Here is a 27,362-nt window from a genome sequence, read left to right as displayed (position 1 = left end):
GTGGGCGGGGCGGTTTGCGGTGGGCGGGGCCGTCGAGCCTTGAGCGCGGGGCGGGGCCGGGCGGCTGGAGCAACGCGGCGGCGGCGGCGGCGGCGGCGGGCGCGGGCAGAGCGCGGCACGCGGCCCTCGGAGCGCGCCGGCGTGGTCCCTGCCGGAGCTCGCGGTCCCTGCCTGCGGCCCGCACCCGGCACCTGACTCCCCGCGCCCCGCACCCCGCTGGCCGAGGATGGGCGCGCGCGCTTCCGGCGGGCCCCGGGCCCGGGCCGCGCTCACCGCGCAGAGGCTGCTGCTGCTCCTGCTGCTCGGGCAGCTGACCCCCGGCGCGCAGGCTGCGCGGGGCCGCAGCGGCGCCGAGAAGAACAGCTACCGCCGCACGGGGAACACCTTCTCGCAGAGCGTCAGCAGCCTGTTCGGCGAGGACAACGTGCGCGTCGCGCAGAAGGTGGGCGCCGGGCCCGCGCCCGCGGTCACCTTGTCCCGGCCGCCGCGCACCTGGCGCTCGGGGCGGCCTGGGCCTGGCGCGGCCTCCGGGGCGTGGGGAGGGATGCCAGGTCAGGCCCGGGAAGGTTGGGTCTGGGTGGCCAGTTATGGCGCGGGACCGGGGCCCAGGGCCTCGGGGCGCCCTCTGCTCGGCGCGGGACTTCTCCTTGGACCTTGTCCCTTGGGGCGACGCGGCCGGGCCTCTCCCGGGCGGCGCTGCCCTGACACCAGCGCGCCTCCCATTCATCCATTCATTCATTCATTCACGCGTTTGCTGCGTACCTACTATGAGCCAGGCACAGTGCCCGCGCCCGGGGACCTGCATGACCGCGCCCCCTCCCCACGCTGCTGCACCCTAACCAGTCAGCCCCTGTTCCTTTTAGCCTCGCCCCTCGACCCACTTCCCTGAGTATCTTAGGGCCTCCTCCTTCTGCTTTCAAGATATTTGGGCTAATTTTTCCTTCACAGGAACGGAAAGGAGCAAGCGGGCTGCTCTGTTGCTATGACAACCTGGCAGAGTAGCCCTTCTGAGTGCCGGGCCTTTTGCACAGAGCGCCTCGTTGACTTTGTGACTGACGCTCTGGATATGGTGCTAGGAGGGAGTTCTCCCGCTCGGTCCCGGTCCCGTAGAGCTGGGTGGGACAGGTGCGCCGTTCTCGGCCAAAGTTTGCCGAGTCGCTCCCCAGAAAGGGAAAGTAGCTGGGGTAATGCGGTTCCCTGCGAACAGCCCTTTCTAGTCCTTCTATTAATTCCTTTGTTCCACCCTAGCCCTCGGGTTTTGGAGTCGATGGAAGTTTAAGTTCGAGTCCTGGCCCTGTCATTTACAAGCTGGATTGCTTTAGGCAAGAGGCTTCAGTTCTTTGAGCCTGTTTCCGTATCTGTTCAATGGGATAGTTATTCTCCATTATGAAGTTATAATAATGAGTCATTAGTATATTGCTAATTATATTGTTTTAATTAACAATTATTATTGCTAATGTTATTTTCTGGCCACCAGGCTTCATTGCTTAGTCCAGCTGGCATGCTTTCAGGGTTAAAAAAAAAAGTGCTGGTCTCTGAGATGACGATGGGGCAGGTGGGAAGAAGGGGAAAGAACATTAAAACCACATTAGTTTGGTCGGTTATTCTTAGCAGATGAAACGGAAGATAGATTGGTTAGGGAAACTGCAGCTTCCAATGACTGATGTCCCTCTCCTATGAGTGGGCATGTAGGCGCCTCTCACGGAGGTTGTGGGTCTGCACCTTCATATTTGTAGGACAGAACTGTTCTTGGAGGGAGAACTCTGTAGGTGGCCAGGTGGGGAGGAAGGAGCATGGCTGAACTCCTGAATGCAAAACGGTTGCCCTCAAGTCCTTGGTGGTGTCAAGGGGGTGAGATCCTTTCTTATGCTGCCATTGTCCAAGCCATTTGGAGGCAGGAATAACTTACTTTAGAGCTTCATGAGGGGCAAGCGTAAGGAACCCCTTGTCTCAACTGAGAACATAAGTGAACCTTCAAAAGGTCGGTGGAGACAAAATACAGAAGGGAGGTTTAAGGGCTTAATTTTGGGGTTGGTATCAAGAAGAGATTTACATTCTGGCAAAGAATCTGAGAAACGGGGTCAGAACTCTTTCTGGGGTAAACCAGGGTTTTTGCCTGTCAGTAGAGATGATGATAGTATTTGCCTAAAATATGGTAAGTGCTTTTATAGATCTCGTAACTTGTGTAATCCTTACAACAACTCTTTGAGATAGGTATTGTTATTTCCATTTTACAGATGAGGAAACTGAGGCACAGAGAAGTAGAACCCAGGCTCATAACCCACACTTCCTACCTCATAGCACGTTGTTGTTGTGTGCCATCAAGTCAATTTCAGCTCATAGCAACCCTATATGACAGAGTAGAACTGCCCCAGGTTTCCTGGGCTGTAATTTTTATGGGACCGGATCACCAGGTCATTTCTTCCGTGGAACCACTGGTGGGTTCGAAACGGCCAAGCATCTCGTGTGAGGTTGCTTCAGTTTATTTCCTGCCAAATAGGCAGACTACCAGCGTTGGGGTAGATTATTTTGTTAATTTTAATGAAAGCAAAACCAGGTCTGGTAGCGGCTGTAAATTTCAGCACCTTTGAGTTTATTGTGATTAGGGCCAGACCTGCTCTGTGGCTTGAGGGTGCTTAAAGAAACAACCCATATCCTAATCTAGGATTGTCTAAAATAAACCCATGACCTTCTGGTTTGGAGCCTGGGCCTTGGTGTCCCACAGATATGGGTCTGATTTCCAGCTCTGCTTCTCACTAGCTTTGTGACCTTGGATCAGTTGCTTTCTCTCTGTGTGCCGCATTTGTACAACGGACATCATTGGAGGGATGAAGTACCGTTGGTTGGATTGCACAATACTGGGCACTGACTAAGCATTTGATAAGTGGTAGAAGACACGTGTAGAAGAACAGGACTAGTCTGGTAGGAGAACGATATACTCATTCATTCATTCAAAGGTTATTAATCGACTTGTACCCCAGTGTTCATAGTGGCACTATTCACAGTACTCAAAAGGTAGAAACAACCTAAATGCCCGTGGCTTGGTAAATGGGTAAACAAATTGTGGTCTATCTGTACAGTGGAATATTGGCCATAGAAAGAATGAACCTTTAAAACCTGATCAATGAAAGGAGCCGGTCACAAAAGACCCACACGCCCACTCATAAGGCTTGTATGATTCCATTTCTATGAAATGTCCAGAACAGGCAAATCGTAGAGACAGAAAGTAGGTCAGTTGTTGCCAGGGGCTGTGGGGAGGGGGAATAGGGAGCGATTGTTAATGGGCATGAGTTTTCTGTTTGGGCTGATGAAAAGCCTCTGGAATGGTTGTACAACACTGTGAATGTACTCCATGCCACTGAATTGTACACTGTATAATGGTTAAAATGGTAAAGTTTATGTTATAGGTATTTTACCACAATTAAAAAAACATGTAGCATGTACTATGTGAGGAGCAAGGAGCCCCGGTGGTGCAGTCATTAAGCGCTCAGCTGCTAACTGAAAGATTAGCAGTTTGAACCCACCAGTGGCTATGTGGGGGAAGAAACCCTGGCTCTCTGCTTCTGTAAAGACTTCAGCCTTGGACACCCTGTGGGACCATTCTACTCTGCCCTATAGGGTCACTGTGAGTCGGAACAGACTCAACAGCAGTGGGTTTGGATTTTATATGAGAAGCACCAGCCGGACAAAAATGTTCCCCCAGGGAGCTTTCAGGGTGGGGGAGGGGACTGACAATAAATAAGTAAAAAAAAATAAATGAAACAAGATTATTTCAGAGTGATAAGTGCTGTTAAGGAAGTAAAATAGGGATGTAATGACAGTAGTGGATAATTTTGCTTAAGTTTATTACATGCCTGCTTCTGTTCTAAGAGAGAGGTCCTTTTATTATCATCGCCGTTGTACAGATGAGGAAACTGAGGCCTAGAACCTCTTGCCCGCAGTTCAGCTAATTAGTGGTAGGGAGGTGGGAGCTCCCACGCTCATAACTTCTGTAGAATTGAAAATACCAGGGATAGAGTGGCCATGGAAGTGAGCTAGCCTGGAATGACAGCTGGAGCCAGCCGAGGGGACAGCATTCTAGGCAGAAGGAACAGAAAGAGCAAAGGCTCTGTGGTGGGAATGGGCTTGGTGTGCTTGACGGCAAAGAGAGGGTGGGGCTGAGGCTGGGCAGGGAGCGAAGGAGAGAGAGATGGCCAGATGTGGATATAACAGAATACATGATGACACAAGAAAGTCATTGCAGAGAACCACAAGACATGGGGCTGGAGGAAGAAAAGGAAGGGGTCCAGGTGTACTGCTTAGAGGAATTGGGGTGGGGGCATGGAGGAAGGGGCAGGAGTTGGGTCCAAGAAGATGGGTGAACAGGGAGGGAGAGAAGGGTTGGGTATTGGGGCGAGGTTTAGATGGGGCTGCATTGCAGTGTATCTGAACCTTGGGGGGAGTATCGGTGCACAGGGAAAGAAAAGCTGGCTTTTTTTTTTCCTTGCTCATTTCCTTTTAGCTTTTTTTTAATAGGTATTTTGTAATAAGGTTATGTTTGCATGGACTATAACTTCAAGTAGTCCAAAAGGTTAAAAAATAAGTCCACTTCCCATCCCTCATTTCTCTTCCCAAACCAAGCAGAGATTCTGGGTGTATGTAAGCATAAAGCTAGAATCTGTCCCTCCCTTCCTTGTTGATTTTTTGTTTGTTTTGCATTATACACGCTCCTGTATACTTTTCTTTTTTAAAATTAATGAGTTTTGGAGATTAGACCTTATCAGTGATAAAGCTTTGCTTCATTTTTGGGGAGGGCTGTGCAAAGCAGGGGAATGTAAAGATGCCTTATAATCTGTTCAACCCTTCCCTGACGGCTGAAAGACCAGTTGTTAGAAAGGGACATCATAATTGGTAAAGTAGGGGGTCAGCGAAAATTAGGCAAACCCTCCATGAGATGGATTGACACACCAGCCAAAACAATGGGCTCGAACATACCTGCAGTCATGAGGATGGCACGGAACCGGGCAGCCTTTCGTTCTGTGGTCTGTGAGGTCTCTGAGTCGGGGTCAACGCCATAGCACCTAACAACAGGTGCGGCTGGCGCTTTGTTAGCCTCCCGTCTTTTGCTGCTCCAAACACGGCTGCAATAAAGGTCTTCCTATACATGTGTTTTTGTGTACGTGCATGCGGACAAGTTCATGTAAATTCTTAAATGAAATTGCAAAGTCAAAGGGTCTGTTTTCTTTTGATTGTGATAAAAAATATATATCACCCAAAAATGGCTGTTTAAGCCTCTCGTAAGTGTACAATTCAGTGACGTTAATGACTTTGACGTGTCGCGCAACTGTCACCGCTGTCCGTCCCTAGGAGTTCTTTGTCCCCCACCCCTGAACAGAAACCCAGTGCCCGATAAGCAGGAACTTTCACTTCTCCTCTTCCCCCAGCCCCTGGTGACCACTGATAAAGTCTTGCTTCTGTGCACGTCCTGTCCTGGGTCGTTCACGTAAGTGGAATCACCCAGTGTTTGTCCTTTTGTGTCTGACTGACTTCGCTCGGCATATTTTCAAGGTTCGTCCATATTGTAGGACTTGGACCAGGACCTCACTCCCTTTACGGTTGAACGATAGATATTCTGTTGTATAGGCATGCCGCATTTTGTTGATCCACGCTCCCGTTCGTGGTCTGGGCATTTTTAGAATTTCTACTTGGACTATAAATTGTGCCCTTTCTGCATGTATATGTGCCAGCGTATTGGGGCACCTAGGTGTGCTCAGAGTTCACTTACGCTATCAGATTTTAGTTCCAGGAGACATTCTAACACCATGTCACTAGCATCAGGTCCAGAAATGGATCCTCCCAGCCCCCAGAAGCCCCTTAGAGTCCCTCATGCTCACTAATGTCCCCTTGCTTTCTTTGGAGGTGGGGAGGGGCGTTTATAAGTTATGACATGGACATTTTTTAAGAATTCAAGACCATTTGTCTCCCCCCGCACCCTTTTGGTAACAGCTTTGTTGAGATAAGTCACATACTATACAATTCACACATTTAAAGTGTATATATAATTCAGTGATTTTAGTATAATTAGAGAGTTGTGCAGACATCACCACGGTCAATTTTAGAACATTCGTCACTTCAAGAGTAAACTCCGTACTCATCAGCAGTCACTCTCCACCCCCACTTCCCCAGACCCTGGCAACCACTAATCTGCTTTCTGTCTCTATGGATTTGCCTATTCTGGACATGTCATATAAATGGAATCGTAAAATAGGTGGCCTTTGTGTCTGCTTCTTCCATTAGCACGATGCCTTCAAGGTTCACTCATGTTGTAGCATGTCTCGGGACTTCATTCCTTTTTATGGCTACATAACATTCCGTTGTGTGGATGTACCACATTGTGTTATCCACTCATCCACTGATGTCTACCTGGTCTTCAGATAGACAAGTTCCCTTAGTGCTTATAGCTCTGCAGTTTCCTTAGTCTAAAGGGATGCTGACCTCGCAGGGTCTTGGGGGTCAATGCTTCTGTTAGAGTATCAGGGTCAGTAGGGGTTTTGAACACTGGCCATGTGCTCAAAATGAAGGAGCATTTCATGTGAATTTGAAGATGTCACCTCGGAGACTAAGGTGCGCCTGATGAGAGCCATGGTGTTTTCAGTCGCTCATGTGCACGCGAAAGCTGGACAACGAATAAGGAAAGGCCAAGGAAGAATGGATGCATTTGAACTGTGGTGTTGGGAAAGAGTATTGGATATACCATGGACTGCCAGAAGAGTGAACAAATCTGTCTTAGAAGAAATACAACCAGAATGCTCCTTAGAAGCAAGGATGGTGCAACTATGTCTCACATACTTTGGACATGTCATCAGGAGGGACCACTCCCTGGAGAAGGACATCATGCCTGGTAAAGTCGGGGGTCAGCAAAAAAGAGGAAGAACCTCGACGAGATGGGATGACAGTGGCGCAACAATGAGCTCAAACACAGCAACAATTGTGAGGATGGCGCAGGACTAGGCAGTGTTATGTTGTACGTAGGGTCACTATGAGTCAGAACCAACTTGACTGCACCAACAACAACAACAAAGTGCTCACAACAACCACATGAGGTAGGTACCATTTTCCCCCGTTAGTTAGCTGAAGAAATAGAGCCCCCGGAGAGCTTGTTAGGTGCCATTGAGACATCTCCAACTCATAGCACCCTCTGTACAACAGAGTGAAACACTGCCTGGTCCTGTGCCATCCTTACAGTCGTTGTTATGCTTAAGCCCATTATTGCAGCTACTGCGTCAGTCCGGCTCGTTGAGAGTCTTCCTCTTTTGCACTGACCCTCTACCAAGCATGATGTCTTTCTCTGGCAATTGGTCTCTCCTGATGACATGTCCAAAGCAAGCGAGTTGAAGTCTTGCCATCCTCGCTTTTAAGGAGCTTTCTCTCTGTATTTCCTTCAAGACTGATTTATTTGTTCTTCTGGCTGTCCATGGTATATTCAGTATTCTTTGACAACACCACAATTAAGAATATAAAATGCCCAAGGCTGCCCAGCTAGTACGTGGCAGAGTTGGGATTTGAACCCAGGCAGTTGCACTCCTGGTCTTGCCCTTTCTAGCCAGTGCCAGCACAGCTGTTTTTGGCATCCCCTCGGCTCCTAGTTGCTGATTAAACTCTGCTCGTCCTTTCTCCTCTGTCCTGGAGGAACCATCTAGCCAGGATATCCCATTTAAGGTGGTGCCGCCCGTTCACCTCCAGGACCCTCCCCCATCCATAGCCAAATGGCAAGCTCAGGGATTTCCTTGCAGCGCTGGCCATAATAGCAAAAAAAAAAAAAAAAAAAAAAATCCGTTACTGTTTATTCGATTCTGACTCGTACCAACCCTATAGGACAGAGTAGGACTGCCCCATAGAGTTTCCAAGGCAGTAATCTTTATAGAAGCAGACTGTTACATCTTTCTCCCAAGGAGTGGCTGGTGGGCTCAAACTGCCAACTTTTCGGTTAGCAGCCAAGCACTTAGCCACTGCGTCACTCGGGCTCCTTGGGCTGTAACAGCAGAGTGTTGGAAACAACCTCCTTGCCCATCGGGAGGGGATTGACTAAAGAGCTGCAGGTACACCACCACTGTAGAATGAGGCAGGTCTGTACGGTCTCAGGTTCAGCCATCTCCCAGACAGCGTTAAATGGGGGAAGCCCCAGAACTGTACACATACACTGCCATTTGTGGGAAAAAACACGTAGGTGCCGCTTATGTGCACGGTGCATCTGAGGGGGGATACACCAGAGGGGGTTGCCCCCGGGAAGGGATGTGGTGGCTAGGGAATGAGCTGGGAAGCTCACTGAATACCCATTTGTGGCTTTTCAATTTTATACGGTGTTGTATTCGTTTCCTAGAGCTACCCTAACAAAGTACTACAAACTGGGTGGCTTATAAGAACAAATTTATTGTCTCACGGTTCTGTGAGCCAGGAGTCCAAATTCAGGGTGTTGGCAGGGCCTCTAAGGCTCTAGGAGAAGATCCTTTCTCTCCAGGCTTACGGCAGCAGTATTCCAGTCTCTACCAATATCATGATAGGGCTCTCTTCCCGTGTCTCTCTTATAAGGACACCACTCATATAGGATTGGGACCCACCCTACTCCAAAATGAACACACGTTAACCTAATTGCGAACACCTACAGAGACCCTGTTCCTAAACAAGGTCATGTTCACAGGTTAGGATGTCAACGTGTTTTTTTCAGGACACATGTTCGTATCATATCCAAAGAAATAAGATAAAATGAGGCTGTGCCGTGTATTTCCCTAGCACCGATCTACAAACCAATAGCCATAGAGTTGACTCCGACTCATGGTGACCCCGTGTGTCAGAGGAGATCTATGCTCCATATGGTTTTCAGTGGCTGGTTTTCCGGAAGTAGATTGCCAGGTCTTCCTTCTGAGGCTCCTCTGGGTGGATTAGAACCTCCATCGTTTTTACCAGTAGCCAAGTGCTTAACTGTTCTCACCACCAGGGGCTTTTTTCTCTAACACCGTGGTTCCCAAACTTTGCTGTGTCTCAGAATCACCTAGAGGGCTAATAGAGACCTCAGGAGCCAGTTTGTTAAAGCCGGCCACGGTGTTCCCAAGTTCCCGGGAGATCCTGATACTGCCTGTGTTTGTGAGATCCGCTGTTCTAACACTTCTGAGCTGTTCTCTTGTGAAGGCCGACCTCTAGGTGAAATAGGCTGGGGGCGGGAACTCCTACTCTTTCAAAAACAAGAAACTTGAAAGAGGAAAGCAGAGCACTCACAGAGCAGAAGGACCACAGGAGAGCCTGGAACTGGAACGAAGCAGCTCAGCAGGGAGCTGCCATCGCCCGCAGATACGAGGCCTGCAGGAGGGAGAATTCGTTTTAACAAATTTCTCTCCGTTCTCAGCCCAACATTAAGTAGTGCGCAGTGCAAGCCAGTCCCTTGTGCTGCCAGACCACTCCTGTATGGCATTCATCCTTGGCTTTTTTTTTTTTTTTTTGAGCAGTTTTAGGTTTACAGAACAATTGCAAAGAAAGTATAGAGTACCCACATACTCCCTTGCCCCCTGCACACAGTTTTTCCTGTTATTAACTAGTGGCTGTCAAGTTGATTCTGACTCATGCTGTCCACATCCATGTGTGCTAGAGTAGAACTGTGCTCTGTTGGGTTTTTGGTGGCTGATTTTTTGGAAGTAGACTGCCAGGCCTTTCTTCCGAGGTGCCTCTTGGTGGGCTCAAACTTGCGACATTTCATTTGGTAGCTGAGCACGTTAACCATTTATACTCCCCAGGGACACCTGTATACTCCCCAGGGACACCTGCCCCTATAGTTAATATCATGCCCTTGTGGGGTCCATTTGTTACAATTGATGCACCAACATTGATGCATTACTAACTGAAGTCCATAGTTTACGTTAGGGTTCACTGTTTACAGTCCCGATAGTTCTGACAAGTGCGCAGTGTTATGTGTCCACCATGACAAGCATCATGCAGAACAGTTTCACCGCCCTGAGTATGCCCTATGTGCCACCACCTCGGCTCCCTATTTTTTCCTGCTGAAGCATAAACTAAGGAGCCCGCGTCTCTGTGCCTGACTGTTCTAGGAGGACGGTGGATGCTGGCCCATCTGACAGTGACCATTTTCTTGTCTCTGCAGTTCTTGACCAGGCTGACCGAGAGGTTCGTGTTGGGAGTGGATATGTTTGTGGAAGCACTGTGGAAAGTTTGGACGGAGGTTTTGGATGTTCTTGGACTTGACGGTAGGTCTGTGGGGCATTCATGTAAGGTACTGTTTAAACAGTTGTTCTTAAAAGTATAGAAACTGCTTGTGGTGGGGGATACGGGAGGAGATTTAGAGGGGCAGTGAGTATACAGTGCGTATCTTTTGTTTTAATGGTTGCGTATAGAAATGGCATATCAAAGCTGAGATTTCACAGGTACTGTTTAGGATAAATGGAGCCCTCCTGGTGCAGTAGTTAAGCTCTCTACAGTTCGAACCTACCAGCTGCAGGAATAAGATAAAAAAAAAAAACCCACAAAACCCTACCGAGGCAGTTCTGTCCTGTGGGATCACTATGAGTTGGAATCAACTTGGCGGCAGTGAGGTTTTTTTTCCCCCAAACATAAATCCCTCATTTAAATTTTTATTTATTTTTTTAATTTTTATTATACTTTAGATGGTTTACAGAGCACATTAATTCCTCATTAAACAATTAATACACATATTGTTTTGTGACATTGGTCGCTAACCTCATGACATGTCGACACTCTCCCCTTTCTCAACCTTGGATTCCTCATTACCAGCTTTCCTCCTGCCTTCCTTTCCTTGCCCCCGGGCTGGTGTGCCCATTTAGTCTGGTTTTGTTTTATGGGCCTATCTAATCTGTGGCTGAAGGGTGGAGCTTTTTGGTTTTTTTTTTCTTAGGATAGGAAACCCTGGTGGTGCAGTGGTTAAGAGTTAAGAGCTAAAGCTGCTAACCAAAAGGTCAGCAGTTCAAATCCACCAGCTGCTCCTTGGAAACCCTATGGGGCAGTTCTACTCTGTTTGATAGGATCGCTACAAGTCGGATTCAACTTGACAGCAGTGAGTTTGGTTGGTTTTTATTTAGGATAAGGTGAAAGTAGGTACTGCTGACTTGTCTGTCCCAAGGCAAACCACATGGACCTGGTTTATTGGGATCCACTCTGGTTATTTAAGCAGAAAGGGATTTAATTCAGGGAAATAGACTCTCCCAGATTTTATCTAACAGACTGTCTTATGGTGTGCTGGAGCAGGCAGGACCCCCCACATCCTGGCCCCTCTACTCACTTCCATTATTGGGGTCAATACCACTCTACCCGCTTGGCCCCTTGCAGAATAAATCCCCAGGTGGTTACTCTGTTCCATGTCCACCACTTGGTCCAGGCTGCCGCCCCTCTTGCCAAGAAGTCTGCAGGAGTCCCAAGGTCACGCTCAGGTTCCATGACTCACTAGGACTCCCAGGGCTCAGCACCTGGTTATACTCACAGCTGTGATTTACAGTGAAAGGACACAAAACCAAATCAGCTGAGGGAAAAGCACTTGGGGGAGGTCTGGGGAAACCAAGCTCTCCTGGAAGTGTGTCACATGGGACACACTTAATTCCTGCAGCAACGAGTGTGACGACACGTGAAGGTTGTCTGCCAGGGAAGCCCATTCGAGACTCAGCACCCAGGGTTTTATTGGGGCTCGTCACGTAGGTACCCTCTGCCTGGCACGTACCAGCATTCCAGACTCCCTGAAGGAAGGGAGGTATCCAGCACCAACCACATTGTTTGCACAAAAAGTCTAGGCAGGGAAGCCACTCTTACCATTTAGGGGGTGGTGGAAACCCTCCCGAAATGCACATTCATAGACCTGGCCCAGGGCGCACCTCGGAAGCAGACGTTTCTGAGGATAGTCTCTTGACTACTGTGTTAACTCCTTCCTGCACAGCCCCAGCTGGGTTTCCTCTCTTGTCCCCAGCAGTCCCTTCTCAACAAATCAGCCAGAGTAATTTTTTAAAAACGTAGTATCGGTCATGTCATTCTCCTGTTCCAGTGACTTCCTGTTGCACTGGGAATGAATGCAGGGTCCACGCTGTAGATCATGAAGCCCTGAGGACGTGCCCCAGCTTCCCACCCTGACCTTGTCTCCCACTCTCCCCCACATCTCGCCAGCCCCCTGGGAAACAAGCTTAATCCACAGCATTGGCTAAGATGGTCCTGACCTCCTGTGTCAAGCTCCCTGTTCATCCTCACCCACCCTGTCGTTCTTTGCCTTTATGGCGCTTGTCATCAGCTGTGACGTCCCATTTGTTTCCTTTTTTGCCTCCCCTCTGGCTGGTCAGCTCCCTGCATGGGGGCCTTGCCTGTCTTCTCCAGACTGTGTCCTTGGCCCCAGCTCCAGACCAGGCACAAGAGGCCGTTTTTAAGTAAGAGTGGGACAACTGCTGGCTCCTCTGCATAGCCTCTGTTGTGGGTTAAAACTGCTTACCAAAAAGCTACGTCAACATCCCAACTCTGGTACCTGGGAACGTGACTTTATTTGGAAACAGGATCTTTGCAGATGTGATCTAGTTAAGATGACGGCACGCTGAGTAGTCAGGTACTGTCGGAATTGACTCCATGGCCATGTATGACACTAGAGCTACCCCACACGGTTTTCTACGCTGTAATCTTTATGGGAGCAGATTGCCAGGTCTTTGTCCCGCAGGGCAGCTGAGCGAGTTTGAACCACCAATCTTTCAGTTAGCAGCCGAGCACTCAACTGTTGTGCCACCAAGGCCCCTTCGCTGGAGTTGAGTGGGCCCTGAATCCAGTGACTGGTGTCTTTCTGAGAGGGAAATGTGGACACAGACACAAAGAGACACAGAGGACAAGGCCATGTGAAGATCGAGCAGAGAGTGGAGGGACGAAGCCACCAGCCAGAGAATGCCTGGAGCCACCAGGCACTGGAAGAGGCAAGGAAAGATTTCCCCTCGAGGCTTCAGAGGGAACACAGCCGTGCCAACATCTTGATTTTGGGCTCTGGCCTCTAGACGTGTGAGAGAAAGATGTCCGTTGTTTGAAGCCACCCAGTTAGTGGTGATTTAAGCAGTGGCCTCCCAACGTGCACAGTGCACTTCATTGCAGTAGCTCTCGGAATCCTGTCATTGTCCCTGTGACTTTAGCAGATTGAAGACCAGGACTCTGAGGCTGAGTTGCTCACCTCAGACCACATAGGCAGGGCACACGGATGCAGGCCTTCTGTTGACCACTTTGCTGCTCAGAACCTGTCTCCTGCCTAGAATCACGAAGTTCAACCTTCAAGAGGCTTTAGGCCAACTCTCGGGGCACCTCTGTGCTCAAGCGAATACGTGAGGCTGCAGCGAGGCTCTTGGAGCGAGGCTGTGTGGCCCGCCGTCTCCCAGGGACGCTGACAGTGCCCCTGGGACTCGCTGAGTCAATGCATAATCCAGACACAGCAATTTCATGCAATCTGCTCAGAATCTCTGTTTGCCGCCTACCCAGAGTATCCGTCTTAGTATTTCCATTCCTGACCAGCAAGCTTCGAAGGAACAAGCTGATTGCAGGAGGTTGGACGCAGCTTAGAGTGAAACACTAGGATGTGGGCGCAGCCCCCTAATCATACAGACAAGTGTGGGAATAGAGCTTTCGCTTAGCAGAGCTGGAGCCTGTGAATGCTCACACCCACCACGAGAACAGCTGGCACGACTGAGCCTGTAAGCACTCACACTCACCACGAGAACAGCTGGAACGTCTGAGCCTGTAAGTGCTCACACTCACCACGAGAACACCTGGAACGTCTGAGCCTGTGAGTGCTCACACCCACCACAAGAACAGCTGGCATGACTGAGCCCGTGAATGCTCACACTCACCACGAGAACAGCTGGCACGACTGAGCCTGTGAATGCTCACACCCACCACGAGAACAGCTGGAACCTCTGAGCCTGTGAATGCTCACACTCACCACAAGGAGAGCTGGCACCTCGGAGCCTGTGAATGCTCACACTCACCACGAGAACAGCTGGCACCTCTGAGCCTGTAAGTGCTCACACCCACCACAAGAACAGCTGGAACGACTGAGCCTGTGAATGCTCACACCCACCACGAGAACAGCTGGCACGACAGTCTGTGAATGCTCACACTCACCAAGAGAACAGCTGGAACATCTGAGCCTGTAAGTGCTCACACTCACCATGAGAAGAGCTGGCACGACTGAGCCTGTGAATGCTCACACCCACCACGAGAACAGCTGGCACGTCTGAGCCTGTGGATGCTCACACCCACCACGAGAACAGCTGGCACGTCTGAGCCTGTGAATGCTCACACCCACCACGAGAACAGCTGGAACCTCTGAGCCTGTGAATGCTCACACTCACTATGAGGAGAGCTGGCACCTCTGAGCCTGTGAATGCTCACACTCACCAAGAGAACAGCTGGCACCTCTGAGCCTGTAAGTGCTCACACCCACCACAAGAACAGCTGGAACGACTGAGCCTGTGAATGCTCACACCCACCACGAGAACAGCTGGCACGACAGTCTGTGAATGCTCACACTCACCACGAGAACAGCTGGAACATCTGAGCCTGTAAGTGCTCACACTCACCATGAGAAGAGCTGGCACGACTGAGCCTGTGAATGCTCACACCCATCACGAGAACAGCTGGCACGTCTGAGCCTGTGAATGCTCACACCCACCACGAGAACAGCTGGAACCTCTGAGCCTGTGAATGCTCACACTCACCACGAGAACAGCTGGCACGACTGAGCCTGTGAATGCTCACACCCATCACGAGAACAGCTGGCACGTCTGAGCCTGTGAATGCTCACACTCACCATGAGGAGAGCTGGCACCTCTGAGCCTGTGAATGCTCACACCCACCACGAGAACAGCTGGCACGACTGAGCCTGTGAATGCTCACACCCACCATGAGAACAGCTGGCATGTCTGAGCCTGTGAATGCACACACTCACCGCGAGAACAGCTGGCACGTCTGAGCCTGTGAATGCACACACCCACCACGAGAACAGCTGGCACGTCTGAGCCTGTGAATGCTCACACCCACCACGAGAACAGCTGGCACGACTGAGCCTGTGAATGCTCACACCCACCACGAGAACAGCTGGCACGACTGAGCCTGTGAATGCTCACACCCACCACGAGAACAGCTGGAACCTCTGAGCCTGTGAATGCTCACACTCACCATGAGGAGAGCTGGCACCTCTGAGCCTGTGAATGCTCACACCCACCACGAGAACAGCTGGCACGACTGAGCCTGTGAATGCTCACACCCACCACGAGAACAGCTGGCACAACTGAGCCTGTGAATGCTCACACCCACCACGAGAACAGCTGGAACCTCTGAGCCTGTGAATGCTCACACTCACCATGAGAAGAGCTGGCACGACTGAGCCTGTGAATGCTCACACCCACCACGAGAACAGCTGGCACGTCTGAGCCTGTGAATGCTCACACCCACCACGAGAACAGCTGGAACCTCTGAGCCTGTGAATGCTCACACTCACCATGAGGAGAGCTGGCACCTCTGAGCCTGTGAATGCTCACACCCACCACGAGAACAGCTGGCACGACTGAGCCTGTGAATGCTCACACCCACCACGAGAACAGCTGGCACGACTGAGCCTGTGAATGCTCACACCCACCACGAGAACAGCTGGCACGTCTGAGCCTGTGAATGCTCACACCCACCACGAGAACAGCTGGAACCTCTGAGCCTGTGAATGCTCACACTCACCATGAGGAGAGCTGGCACCTCTGAGCCTGTGAATGCTCACACCCACCACGAGAACAGCTGGAACCTCTGAGCCTGTGAATGCTCACACTCACCATGAGGAGAGCTGGCACCTCTGAGCCTGTGAATGCTCACACCCACCACGAGAACAGCTGGCACGACTGAGCCTGTGAATGCTCACACCCACCACGAGAACAGCTGGCACGTCTGAGCCTGTGAATGCTCACACCCACCACGAGAACAGCTGGCACGTCTGAGCCTGTGAATGCTCACACCCACCACGAGAACAGCTGGCACGTCTGAGCCTGTGAATGCTCACACCCACCACGAGAACAGCTGGCACGTCTGAGCCTGTGAATGCTCACACCCACCACGAGAACAGCTGGCACGTCTGAGCCTGTGAATGCTCACACCCACCATGAGAACCGCTGGCATGTCTGGAGGTGTAAAGAACTCACTTCCAGGTTGTGGCATTTCCCATTTTGTTTGATGCCATAGGTGTCAAAGTATCCAAAGACCTTTGGAATTTTCTTCTTATACTTAGAAGTTCTCGTGCGCAAAATACTTTTCAAGAAACTGCCTGCCAAAGTCGGGTATTCTGGTGTAAAATGTTTCTGTGAGCATGATCCTTGGATTTTCTTCAGAATTTTTCAGGGGGCTGTCATAATAGAGACTCTTCAGCCCAGTGCAGTCCACTAGAAATGCACTGTGAGCCACATAGCTCATTTAAAGGTTTCTAGTACCCGTCAGTTTGTCACACTGTGATGGCTTCCATGTTGATGTGGTACTGGAAGCTATGCCACCAGGGCCACCCAGTGGTGGACAGGTTTCGGCAGAGCTTCCAAACTAAGACAGACTAGAAAGAAAGGCCCAGCGATCTATATTCCAAAATTAAAAAGCAAAAAAACCAAACCGATTGCCATTGAGTTGATTCCGACTCATAGCAACCCTGTGGGACAGAGTGGAACTGCCCCATAGGGTTTCCAAGGAGTGCGCCTGGTGGATTTAAACTGCCAACCTTTGTCTGGTTAGCAGCCGTAGCTCTGAACCGCTATGCCACCAGGGTTTCCCTGTAGGGTTGCTGTGAGTCAGAATCGACTCAACGGCAAAGAATTCCAAAATTAGCCAATGAAAATCTTATGAATCACAACAGAACGTCTGACTCGCTTGCTTTGGACACACCATCAGGAGGAGGACATTATGTTTGGTGAAGTAGAGGGCCAGCGAGGGCAGGGGACACACTGGTGAACGTGTTCGAGTATGTTGGCAACTGTGAGGATGACCCAGGCCCGGGCAGCATTTCATTCTGTTGTACGTGACATTGCCATGAGTTGGGGTGGACTCCGTGCCAGTTATCTGCCTCTCTCTAGCAGCCACATTTTTAAAAGTAAAAAGCAACAGGTGAAATTAATTTTGATAATGTATTTTATTTATCCCAATTTATTCAAAATATTATCATCTCATCACGCAATCCATGTAAAAAATTAATGTGATAGGCTTCTCTTCTTTGGCTGGTAAGTCTTTGAAAGCTGGTGTGTTGTTTACACCAGTAGTGCCTTTCGCCGTGTTTCGAGTGCTTAGTAGCTCGTGGCTGCTGTATTAGAGTGACCTTAGCCCCACTCTAGAGCTCCTGAATCTGAAACGCTCTTCTGGGAAACAGAGCACTTGTCCAGGAGTCAGAGGCTGGAGTTCAGTCTTTGAACTTGATCAAGGTGCTTACTTTCCCTGAGGCCACATCTGACAAAGTGGGGCAGTGCGAGTCCTGTTGAACCAGTGCCCGTAGGGGTAGGCCCCTAACTGAGCAGAGGGGACTGGAATCCCAGCTCTGCCTTGTCCTGGTTATGGGGCCCTGGGCCTGCCACTCACCCTATCTGTGCCTCAGTGACCTCATCTGGGCAGTGCGTGGGGACTGAATGATAATGCCTGCGAAGTGCTCAGAGCAGCGCCTGGCCCACGGTCCATAATAAACTCTTGATGTCACATGAAGAGGTTCTACTCCAGAAAATAAATCATTGTTGCAATTCTGGGGCCTGTTTGATCTTGATTCTCTCCCCTAGAGGGCCACCTATGGCCAGCTGAGTCCAGAGCCAGCTTCCGCTACTCCGCCTGGGAGGACTTTACGAGACATGCAGTGACATAGATACTGTCCCGTGTGGAGAAGCAAGCTGGCTGGCAGTACACTGGCTTGGCTTGCTTCTTTTGCCTTTTTGTTGTTGTTAACTGCTATTTTTATTTGAGTGAAATTCAGATAACATAAAAGGGACTGTTTTAAAGCATACAATTTATTGGTATTAAGTACATTGACCATTGTGCAGCCATCACCTCTGTCTAGCTCCAGAACTTTCTCATCACCCCAGCGCCGTTCTTGGAAACCCTGGTGGCGCAGTGGTTAAGAGCTACTGCTGCTAACGGAAAGGTCGGTAGTTCAAATCCACCAGGCACTCATTGGAAACCAAAAGGGGTCACTATGAGCCAGAATTGACTCGATGGCAACAAGTTTGGCTTTGGTTTGGTTTAACGCTGTATCCATTAAGCAGTGCCTCCTGGTTCCGCTTTCCTTCCAGCCCCTGGCAACCACCAGTCTGCTTTCTGCCTCTATGGATTTGCCTGTTTTGGACATGGCTTCTTCTGTGTATTATGATGTTTTGGCGTCTTCTGTTTAGCATAATGTTTTTGAGGTTCATCCATGTTACAGCATATGTCAATAGTTCATTCCTTTTTTTTTGAAATTGTGGTAAAATATAACAAAACTTGTCATTTAGCCATTTTTAAGTGTACAATTTAATGACGTTAATTACACTCACTATGTGGTATGAACAACACCACTATTTCCAAAACTTTATCATCGCCCCAAACAGAAGCTCAGTGCCCATTAAGCAGAGACTCCCCACTCCCTCCTCCTCTAGCCCCTGGTAACCCCTAATAAGCTGTGGTCTCTGTGCCTTTGCCTGTTCTGTGTATTTCATACACATGGGATCATACAGTATTTGTCCTTTGTGTCTGACATATTTCACTCAGAAAAACGTTCTCAAGGTTCATCCACGTTGTAGCACACAGCAGACTTCATTCCTCTTTATGCTAAGTCATCGCGTTCATCCATTTACTCACAGGGGGACGCTGGGGCTAGTCCCACCTTTTGGCTATTGTGAACAGTGCCACGGCGAACACTGGTGTGCAGCTGAATTCCCTTTTATGGAGTTTTATTTAATGGCCATAAAAGGGAACGACATGCTAACATACATTTCAGTGGAGATGGACCTGCAAAGAAAGGTCTTTTACGCCCAGTGAGTAAGCTGAGTCTCCCGACTCCAGGGTGTGGACAGACCCCTGACCCGAGTAACCCGTCCCTGTTTCTCTTTCCCACCTGCAGTCTCAAACCTGTCGCAGTACTTCAGCCCCTCCTCGGTGGCCAGCAGCCCAGCCCGTGCCCTCCTGCTGGTCGGTGTCGTCCTCCTGGCCTACTGGTTCCTGTCCCTGACCCTGGGCTTCACCTTCAGCGTCCTGCACCTGCTGTTTGGCCGCTTCTTCTGGGCCGTGCGGGTGGTGCTGTTCTCCATGTCGTGCGTGTACGTCCTGCACAGGTACGAGGGCGAGCCAGAGAGCGCCGTGCTGCCCCTGTGCTTCGTGGTGGCCGTGTACTTCATGACTGGGCCCATGGGCTTTTACTGGCGCAGCAGCCCCAGCAACCCCAGTGTGGAGGAGAAGCTGGAGCACCTGGAGAGCCAGGTCAGACTGCTCAACATTCGCCTCAACAGGGTGCTGGAGAGCCTCGACCGCTCCAATGACAAATGACGGTTCCCCGGCGGCCGGCCGGGCCCCCTGTCACCAGCGCGCGCTCTTGGAAAAAGACAAAGAAGAAAGAAAGGAAAAAAGGACCCCAAACAATCTCAATAAACATTACCGAGCAACAGAGCGGCACTTTGTGAGGGTGTTTCCGACCTTGTGCCCGCTCCTGGGACACGTCCCGAGAAGCGTTAACAGATGATCTATGTAGAACTGCGCACCAAGTGTCATTAGCGGAGAGAGTATTTTTTAAACAAAAGATATAGTAACCATACTAGCTGTACAGCAAGAGAAGTTTATCTGTGCATAGAGCATAAAGTTAATTTTTTCAAGCATTTAAATACATCTTTTGTAAGGTTTTTTAATAAAGGCAGATGGAGTCAAGTTTATTAAAACTTTAAATCGAGGGGAAGGATACGCTGATAGGACATTTTAGGGAAGTGGAAATGCAAGCGTTTGATTTTGCAGCTTAGGGATCGGTGGGTGAGACCTGTGTGTGATCCCCCCCGTTCCAAAACTCTGAGTGTGGTTTTATTTTAGTTTGGTTTGTGTCAACTTAGTGAATGAGTGTAGTGACTTCTAACTGTGAATAGTCAAACTTGATGAAATTAAATCTCTTTTTGATCCCAGGGACTCCAGCAAAGCCCCCGTTGGTGAGAATTCCAAATGAAGAAATCACTCCGTATAGAAAACATGAGGTTTTTTTTCCCCTCTGTACTGAGTCGGGATTGACTCGATGGCAACAGGTTTGATTTGGTTTTGCTACTTTGCTGTATTTCTCCCCTCAACGTTTTATAAAGAGAAAATGCCAGGACTAGGCAAAGAGATGTCTTTGGGGCTTGATGACCAGGACACTGAAGATCTCCAGAATCTCCTTGATTCCCCAGTTTGACTAACTGAGCCGGCTGGGCCTATGTAGGAAGGAAGTACCGTTGCAGTGTTTTGTTTTGTTTTGTTTTGTTTAATTCATTTTGATTTTGGTTGACTCAGGACCGTAGAAGGAAAACAAACAGTCGCAGCTGATCGCATTTTTAAGTCTATCGTTGCTTTATAAAGCATTCTCAGGAACAGTAAGCAGAAATAAAAAAGCCCTCCAAAAGATCTGCATCTTTTCCCCTGAAGTTTTTACAGGGCACTCGGTAGGTGCTTTTGGTCTGAAGCCTGTTGCATCTTCCTTGCGGCTGGCCTCTCGGGGTAGGATGTGGACCATGCAAGGTGGGCAGCTGCGGGTTCCTGGGAAAGGAAGCTATGCAAGGCTTGGGTCGGGGGCTGATGGAAACCCCCAGCTCCCTCAGACCCCTGATTCCCCCTGGTCAGCGCCAGCAAAATACAGGGCAAGGAGAGGGAGTCTTGGCCTTGGCAGAAAGTGCCGAAGACTGTGATGGTCTCCGTGGTCCTTTTCTACCCACCCGAGTACCCTGGCAGTCCCCTCGTGGAGCATCTGCTCACACATCTGCAGAGACCCCCATCAGATCTGGTAGAGGCAGGACCTGGTCCAAGCGCCACTTTGGAGAAACTTAGATGCCTACCAACTGTCATGAGGCGTTTCTGTGACATTTGAATTGTGGTTGCAGATATCTGGAAAACAGAAGCAGATGTTTTTGAGGATTTGTGAAACTTCTTTTTCTAAGGTGCACATAATGGGATCCAAACTCCCCTGCATTTGTTTCGCTCGCTGAAACGCGTGTTCTCTCAGGTCTGCTGAGGCAGATCTTTACCTGCAGGCATTTCAGACGCGTGGTGTCTGGATGGCAACCGTCGGTTTTGTCATTTAGATCCGTGGAGACTCATCTATATTAGCACAGGGTATAAGTAATGCCGGGGGTGGAGAGGGAATAGTTATCTTTGTTCTCCTTTTTTTTTTAATTCTTATTTATTTTTTGTCCTTCTTTTTTATGACATGTTTGAATTGAAACCAGTTGCTGTTGAGCGGCTTCCGACTCGTGGTGCGACCCCATGTGCGTCAGAGCAGAGCTGTGCTCTATAGGGTTTTCAGTGGCTGATTTTTCCTTTCTTCCGAGGTACCTCTGGGTAGACTTGAACCTTCAGCTTTTCAGTTAGCCGAGCGTGTTAACGGTTTGCAGCACCCAGGGACTCCATACCATGTTGACAGGCGACACTGAGTTGATTCCGACTCATGTTGACCCCACGTGATAGAGTAGAACTGCTCCATACCATTTTCTTGGCTGTAATCTTTACAGGGGCAGATCGCCAGGTCTTTCTAGGTTCCCAAAACCCACTTTGCTTCCGTTGGCCAGGGCGAGAGTGGTATTCTCTGCTCAAAGCCAGCGGTTCTGGTCTCGGCCTTCTCTTGCCTTCTCTCCTGTGCATGACTGTCTGTGAGATGCCCATGTTTTAAGTCTTAAGTTGTCACTGGACTGAGTGTTATACCCACTTTATTCCTCCTCCCACCCCCATACATGAAACTCACAGGGCCCCGTGTAGTACTGAGATCTAGATAGGAAAACCGTTTAACTTCTAGTAAATTTGGGGGAAGCCCATGGATCTAAGCACTTACATGCTGGTGGATCAAAACCACAAACACCAGCTAAAATTTGCTGTCGAGAATATGCACCATGTGTTCCAAACTGGATAAATACAGGCGCTGACACCAGTTCTGTAGTTTGATATGCTCAAGTGCAAAGATGTCTTTATTTTTCATGAAAGAACGTACGCTTCATTGCGAGCATTGCCTCAGGGTAGACGATGATGATTACTTGAAATTTCAGAGAGAAATCCTAGATATTAGGCCTGATGGCATCTTGGTTTTTAATGCATACACTTGACTTTTGTTTTGGCCTATTCTTAACCCCAAATAGTTTGGGATTTTTTTCCTTTCTCCATTCCATGGAAGTTTGTAGGGTATTTGGCCTTTCCTTCACACCTATTTTTTGTTTTGTATGTGGAAAAATTGTATTTTTATACCATGTCTCATACCTTGAAGAGAAATCTTTTTTATATCTTCAGGTCTATAGAATATATTAGTGAGCGCTTCATTAAATGTGATGTGAGAACAATGAAGCAAACTACTGTGGATCTGTTCTAAGTCAGACTTCGGTTTTTAAAACGTCATCCTAAAGTCACTCAGTGTTAATTTCCCAGTGCTTCAGTATCACAGTGAATATTCTCTTTACAAAGAATAAATAACAACTGTCCACCAAAGGAGAAGAACCAGCTATCTCTAAATTGCTGAATTTGTGTGGATGTTTTGAGGTTGGTGCTTAGTTTTTTTCTTCCTTTGATACGCCAGCAGTAGCCACACAATGTTTTCTTCAGGCGTAAACCTTTCATAAGTATGCTTTCCCATGCCCCTCAGCAGCAACTGCCTTTGGGTTGGTTTTTTCCTTATTCGTTTCATTTCCACACTCCCTGCTACTTAAGATGCTCTTGACAAATGACACCTGCCTTACTGGTTGACACCTGATCACTTCTCCCTAATGGGTTTGGAATTGGCTGACTTAACCAAAATCCAGCTCTCTTCATCCCAACCAATTGCCATTGAGTTGACTCTGACTCATGGCAAAGCCATATGTGTCAGAGTAGAGCTGTGGTCCATTGGTCTGATCTTTCAGAAGTAGATTGCCAGGCCTTTCTTCCAAGGCACCTCTGAGTAGATTCTAACCACCATCCTTTGGTCAGTAACCAAGTGCTTGACTGTTTGCACCACCCTGGGTCTAACCTCTGGTCATCCAGTTAGTGTAAAAAGGAATTCCTAAAGCTCCTAAGGTGTCAACCTCCCCCAACACATTTTTTTTTTTTATTATATATCACCAATCTGTAGAGTTCTTGCTTCTGGCCATTTGAGTAGTTGGACTTTTGCCCCTCACTTGTGAATAATAGAATCGTATCTTTTTTCTGCAGGATGTGACATAGTACTCTTAAAATTAGTATTGGACAGCCATCAATAGGATGTACAGTGCTGGTATAAGCAAACTTTGTTCAGCACATTGAATTCTGTGTTTTGCTGTTCAGTGATTCCTCGTTCTATGGGAGATACCTCATACTAGTTCTCATCTTGTGGTGGCACAAAAACCTGGTTGTCATTTGCATCATCTACTGAAAACTTGCGGTAGCTAATGTCATTATTGACCATACGTTCTAATGTGTCCTCACAGACCTAAAGGTTTTACTGTGCTGTCAATATCTGCATGTGCGTTAAATCCCTGAATACCGTGTAATTAAACTGATTTCTTGCAATGGTGACGGTGATGACCTAACACTTAAAATCCAGCAGAGCAGTTATTTCCCTCGTAACTGGAAACCACATCTATCAGCTCTGGTACCCATTTTCAACACAGTTTTCATGATTCCATTCATAATTTGTGTATCTGGTTATAAATTTTATATAGCATTGAAGTTGACACGAGGCAGATCCAGTTGATTTGAACATAGTGCTGTGTGTGTGTGTGCCGTGTGTGTGTGCCATGTGTGTGCACCTTAATCCTGTGAGCCTTGGGAAACTGATTGTACAAATACCACATAATAGACATAAATGTATAAGACTTTTTTTTTTGGCAAAACAATATATACACTCCTTTAATTTATTAAATCAATGGCTTTGGTGTTATGTAGAGTTATTTGTAGACTGATTTCAGAAGAGAATTAAAATACTGTGAAAATTACAGCTTAATAAATGTTTATTGTAATTTTGTTGTATGGATTTCCTAAATATATTTCATCACTTCTGGTCAACTATTTGTGGAGTTTTCCCAATGTTGATATGTAACAGTGATTTTATTCCACAACCTGGGAAGTCATAATATCTTGAATTTAAAACGTGTTCAGATGCAGAGGCAGAGCCAAGATGGCGGAATAGACAGACGCTTCCGGCGAGCCCTCTTTATAACAAAGACCCAAAAAAACAAGTGAAATGAGTATATTTGTGACAAGCCGGGAGCCCTGAGCTTCAAAGAAAGCTTAGAAAATGAACCGAGGCGCAGGGGGGAGGGAGAGACTGTTCAGAAGCGGAGAGGAGTTACCGGACCTGAGTTGCGGGGAGCCCTCAGGCACCATTCCCGAGCGGCAGCGACGGGCTGGTACTACCGTTTGGCTGCAGTTTCCTCGGGAAGAAGCCCAGTCACACGGCCCACTGACACCTCTGGAACCTGACGAGAACAGCGCTCACGGCAAAAGCTGAGTACTTGTGTATATTTTAACGTGCTCCCCCACCCACAAACCGGCTTCAGCAGCTGAATTCCCTGAGCCTGAGATAGGCACTGTTGAGCACCTAGAGCCATCCTCCCAGCCTTGGGGAAGGAAATTTGCATTTGTGGGAAAAGATAATTTGCAAGCTCCACTAACCGGGGAGCTCAGGACAGAAGCAGCTGCTGTCCAGGCATAAACCGTCTGTGGAATTTGAGCACCTTCCCTTCTGCACGGACCTGTGTGGGCCTATTTCAGGAGAATAGGCCCTTGTTGGCAGACTCCAACCATTTCAGCTGTGCGGTGGAGAGGTGGGGGTTTGACGTTTGACATTGCTTTGCCTATTAAACAAGGTCCTCACCTACCCACATCAGGGACCTAAGGTCTGGTAGCTCCACTCAGGTCACCCAGCCACCAGGGACAGGGGTCCAAAGATAACTGGTACCTCCCAGTCCTTAACAACCAAAAACTTTGGGTGCCCATGTTCCGTCTGCAGAACCCACCCTCCTGCACGCTCTAGGGAACAGGGACACGCTTCCCTCAGAGACACTCAGGGGTCAGTTCTTAGCCCCCTGCCTTGTTCAGAGCATGACCCTCTGCTGCAATCAGATATCTGTATATACGCCAATCACCCCTGCCCCTCTAAGACTGTAGGACAGAGCCTGTACCACACACTTGATGATTAGCTACCTGGAAACCTGAGCTGAATTCATATAAGAAAAGTGAATGGACTCCTAGTCTGATATACCTGATAACAGCTCTAGCCATCTGGGGACAGGACGTCAGAGCTCCTAAGGCAAAAATAATCAAGCTAGCTCACTCAAGCAACCCATAGGGGTATACCAAAACAAAACAAAGCAAGCAGCTACGACACAGTAAGCAAGCATAAACTAATACAATAACTTATAGATGGCTCAGAGACAACAGTCAATATCAGGTCACATAAAGAAACAGGCCATGATGACCTCAACAGGCTCTCAAAACAAAGAATCCAGGGACCTTCTAAATGAAAGTGCACTCCTGGAATTACCAGATGCAGAATACAAAAGTTTAATATACAGAACCCTTCAAGACATCAGGAAGGAAATGCGGCAATACACAAAACAAGCCAAGTAACACACAGATAAAGCAACTGAAGAAATTAGAAAGGTTATTCAGGAACATAATGAAAAGTTTAATAAGCTGGAAAAATCCATAGACAGCAATCAGAAATTCAGAAGATTAACAATAAAATTACAGAATTAGATAATAGAAAGTAAGAGGAGCAGAATTGAGCAAGTAGAACCCAGAATTTCTGAACTTGAAGATAAATCACTTGGCACTAATATATTTGAAGAAAAATCAGATAAAACAATTTTTAAAAATGAAGAAACCTTAAGAATCATATGGGACTCTATCAAGAGAAATAACCTACCAATAATTGGAGTACCAGAACAAGGAGGGGTAACAGAAAATATAGACAGAATTGTTGAAGATTTGTTGGCAGAAAACTCCCCTGATACTGTGAAAGATGAGAAGATATCTATCCAAGATGCTTATTGAACTCCACATAAGGTAGATCTTAAAGTCACCAAGACATAATCAAACTTGCCAAAACCAAAGATAAAGAGAGAATTATAAGAGCAGCGAGGGATAAACGAAAAGTCACCTACAAAGGAGAGCCAATAAGAATAAGCTCAGACTACTCGGCAGAAACCATGCAGGCAAGAAGGCAATGGGATGACATCTTTAAAAAATGGAAGGAAAAAAATTGCCTGCCAAGAATCATATCCAGCAAAACTATCTTAAATATGAAGGTTAAAATAAGACATTTCCGGATAAACACAAGTTTAGGGAATTTGTAAAAACCAAACCAAAACTACAAGAAATACTAAAGGGAGTTCTTTGGTTAGAAAATCAATAATATCAGGTATCAACCCAAGACTAGAATACCAGGCAGAGCAACCAAAAGTCAACCCAGACAGGGAAATAAAAAAAAAAAAAGCAAGATTATAAAAAAAAAAAAAAAAAGCTCAAAACGGGTTAACAGTGATGTTATTATACAAGAAAAGACAACATTAGAATAATAAAGAGGGACTAAGAAATGTAATCATACACCTTCCATATGGAGAGGAAGATATGGCGATACACAGAAATAAAAGTTAGGTATAAATTTAGAAAAATAGGGGTAAATAATAAGGTAACCACAAAGGAGACAAACTATCCTACTCATCAAAATAAAATACGAGAAAAAAATAGAGACTCAGCAGAAGCAAAATCAAGAACAACAAATATGAGGAAAGGACAATATATAAAGATATCTACTCAGCACATAAAATTAAGTGGGAAAAAGAAACTCTCAACACACAAAAAAAGACATCAAAATGATAGCACTAAATTCGTACCTATCCATAATTACCCTGAATTTAAATGGACTAAATGCACCAATAGAGTGGCAGAATGGATTAAAAAACAAGATCTGTCTATACGCTGCCTACAAGAGACAAATCTTAGAGACACAAACAAACTAAAACTCAAAGGATGGAAAAAAACATCAACCAAACAACCAGCAATGGGTTTTTTCGTTTTAACAGGTAAGATGCCCTATGGGGCAGTTCTACTGTGTTACATGGGGTCGGTATGAGTCTGAATTGACTCCATAGCATCTAGCAACGACAGCTGGATTTATGGGAAGTGCAGGTGGAGAGGAGAGCCCTCGAGAGTGAGAG

General features: G+C 47.8%; 1 protein-coding gene across 1 annotated transcript; it reads left to right on the top strand.

Annotated features, from left to right (window-relative positions):
- Window positions 1-226: 226 nt before the first annotated feature.
- BRI3BP (BRI3 binding protein) lies at window positions 227-24,134 on the top strand. The gene is made up of 3 exons (XM_064272053.1): window positions 227-442; window positions 10,130-10,232; window positions 19,100-24,134. Exons 1-3 carry the CDS (start codon window positions 227-229, stop codon window positions 19,519-19,521), a joined length of 741 nt encoding a protein of 246 aa, XP_064128123.1. The 3' UTR covers window positions 19,522-24,134.
- The last annotated feature ends 3,228 nt before the right edge of the window (window positions 24,135-27,362 follow it).

Source organism: Loxodonta africana, chromosome 19, assembly GCF_030014295.1.
Source record: "Loxodonta africana isolate mLoxAfr1 chromosome 19, mLoxAfr1.hap2, whole genome shotgun sequence".
NCBI classification, from domain to species: Eukaryota; Metazoa; Chordata; class Mammalia; order Proboscidea; family Elephantidae; genus Loxodonta; species Loxodonta africana.
This window is presented reverse-complemented; position numbering and strand designations above follow the sequence as displayed.

Bases quoted from the DNA above. Each gene is read 5' to 3' on its own strand.
- BRI3BP (XM_064272053.1), top strand. From the start codon at position 227: ATGGGCGCGCGCGCTTCCGGCGGGCCCCGGGCCCGGGCCGCGCTCACC. The intron at 443-10,129 runs GTGGGCGCCGGG...TTGTCTCTGCAG, and splicing joins ACGTGCGCGTCGCGCAGAAG to TTCTTGACCAGGCTGACCGA. The intron at 10,233-19,099 runs GTAGGTCTGTGG...TCCCACCTGCAG, and splicing joins GGATGTTCTTGGACTTGACG to TCTCAAACCTGTCGCAGTAC.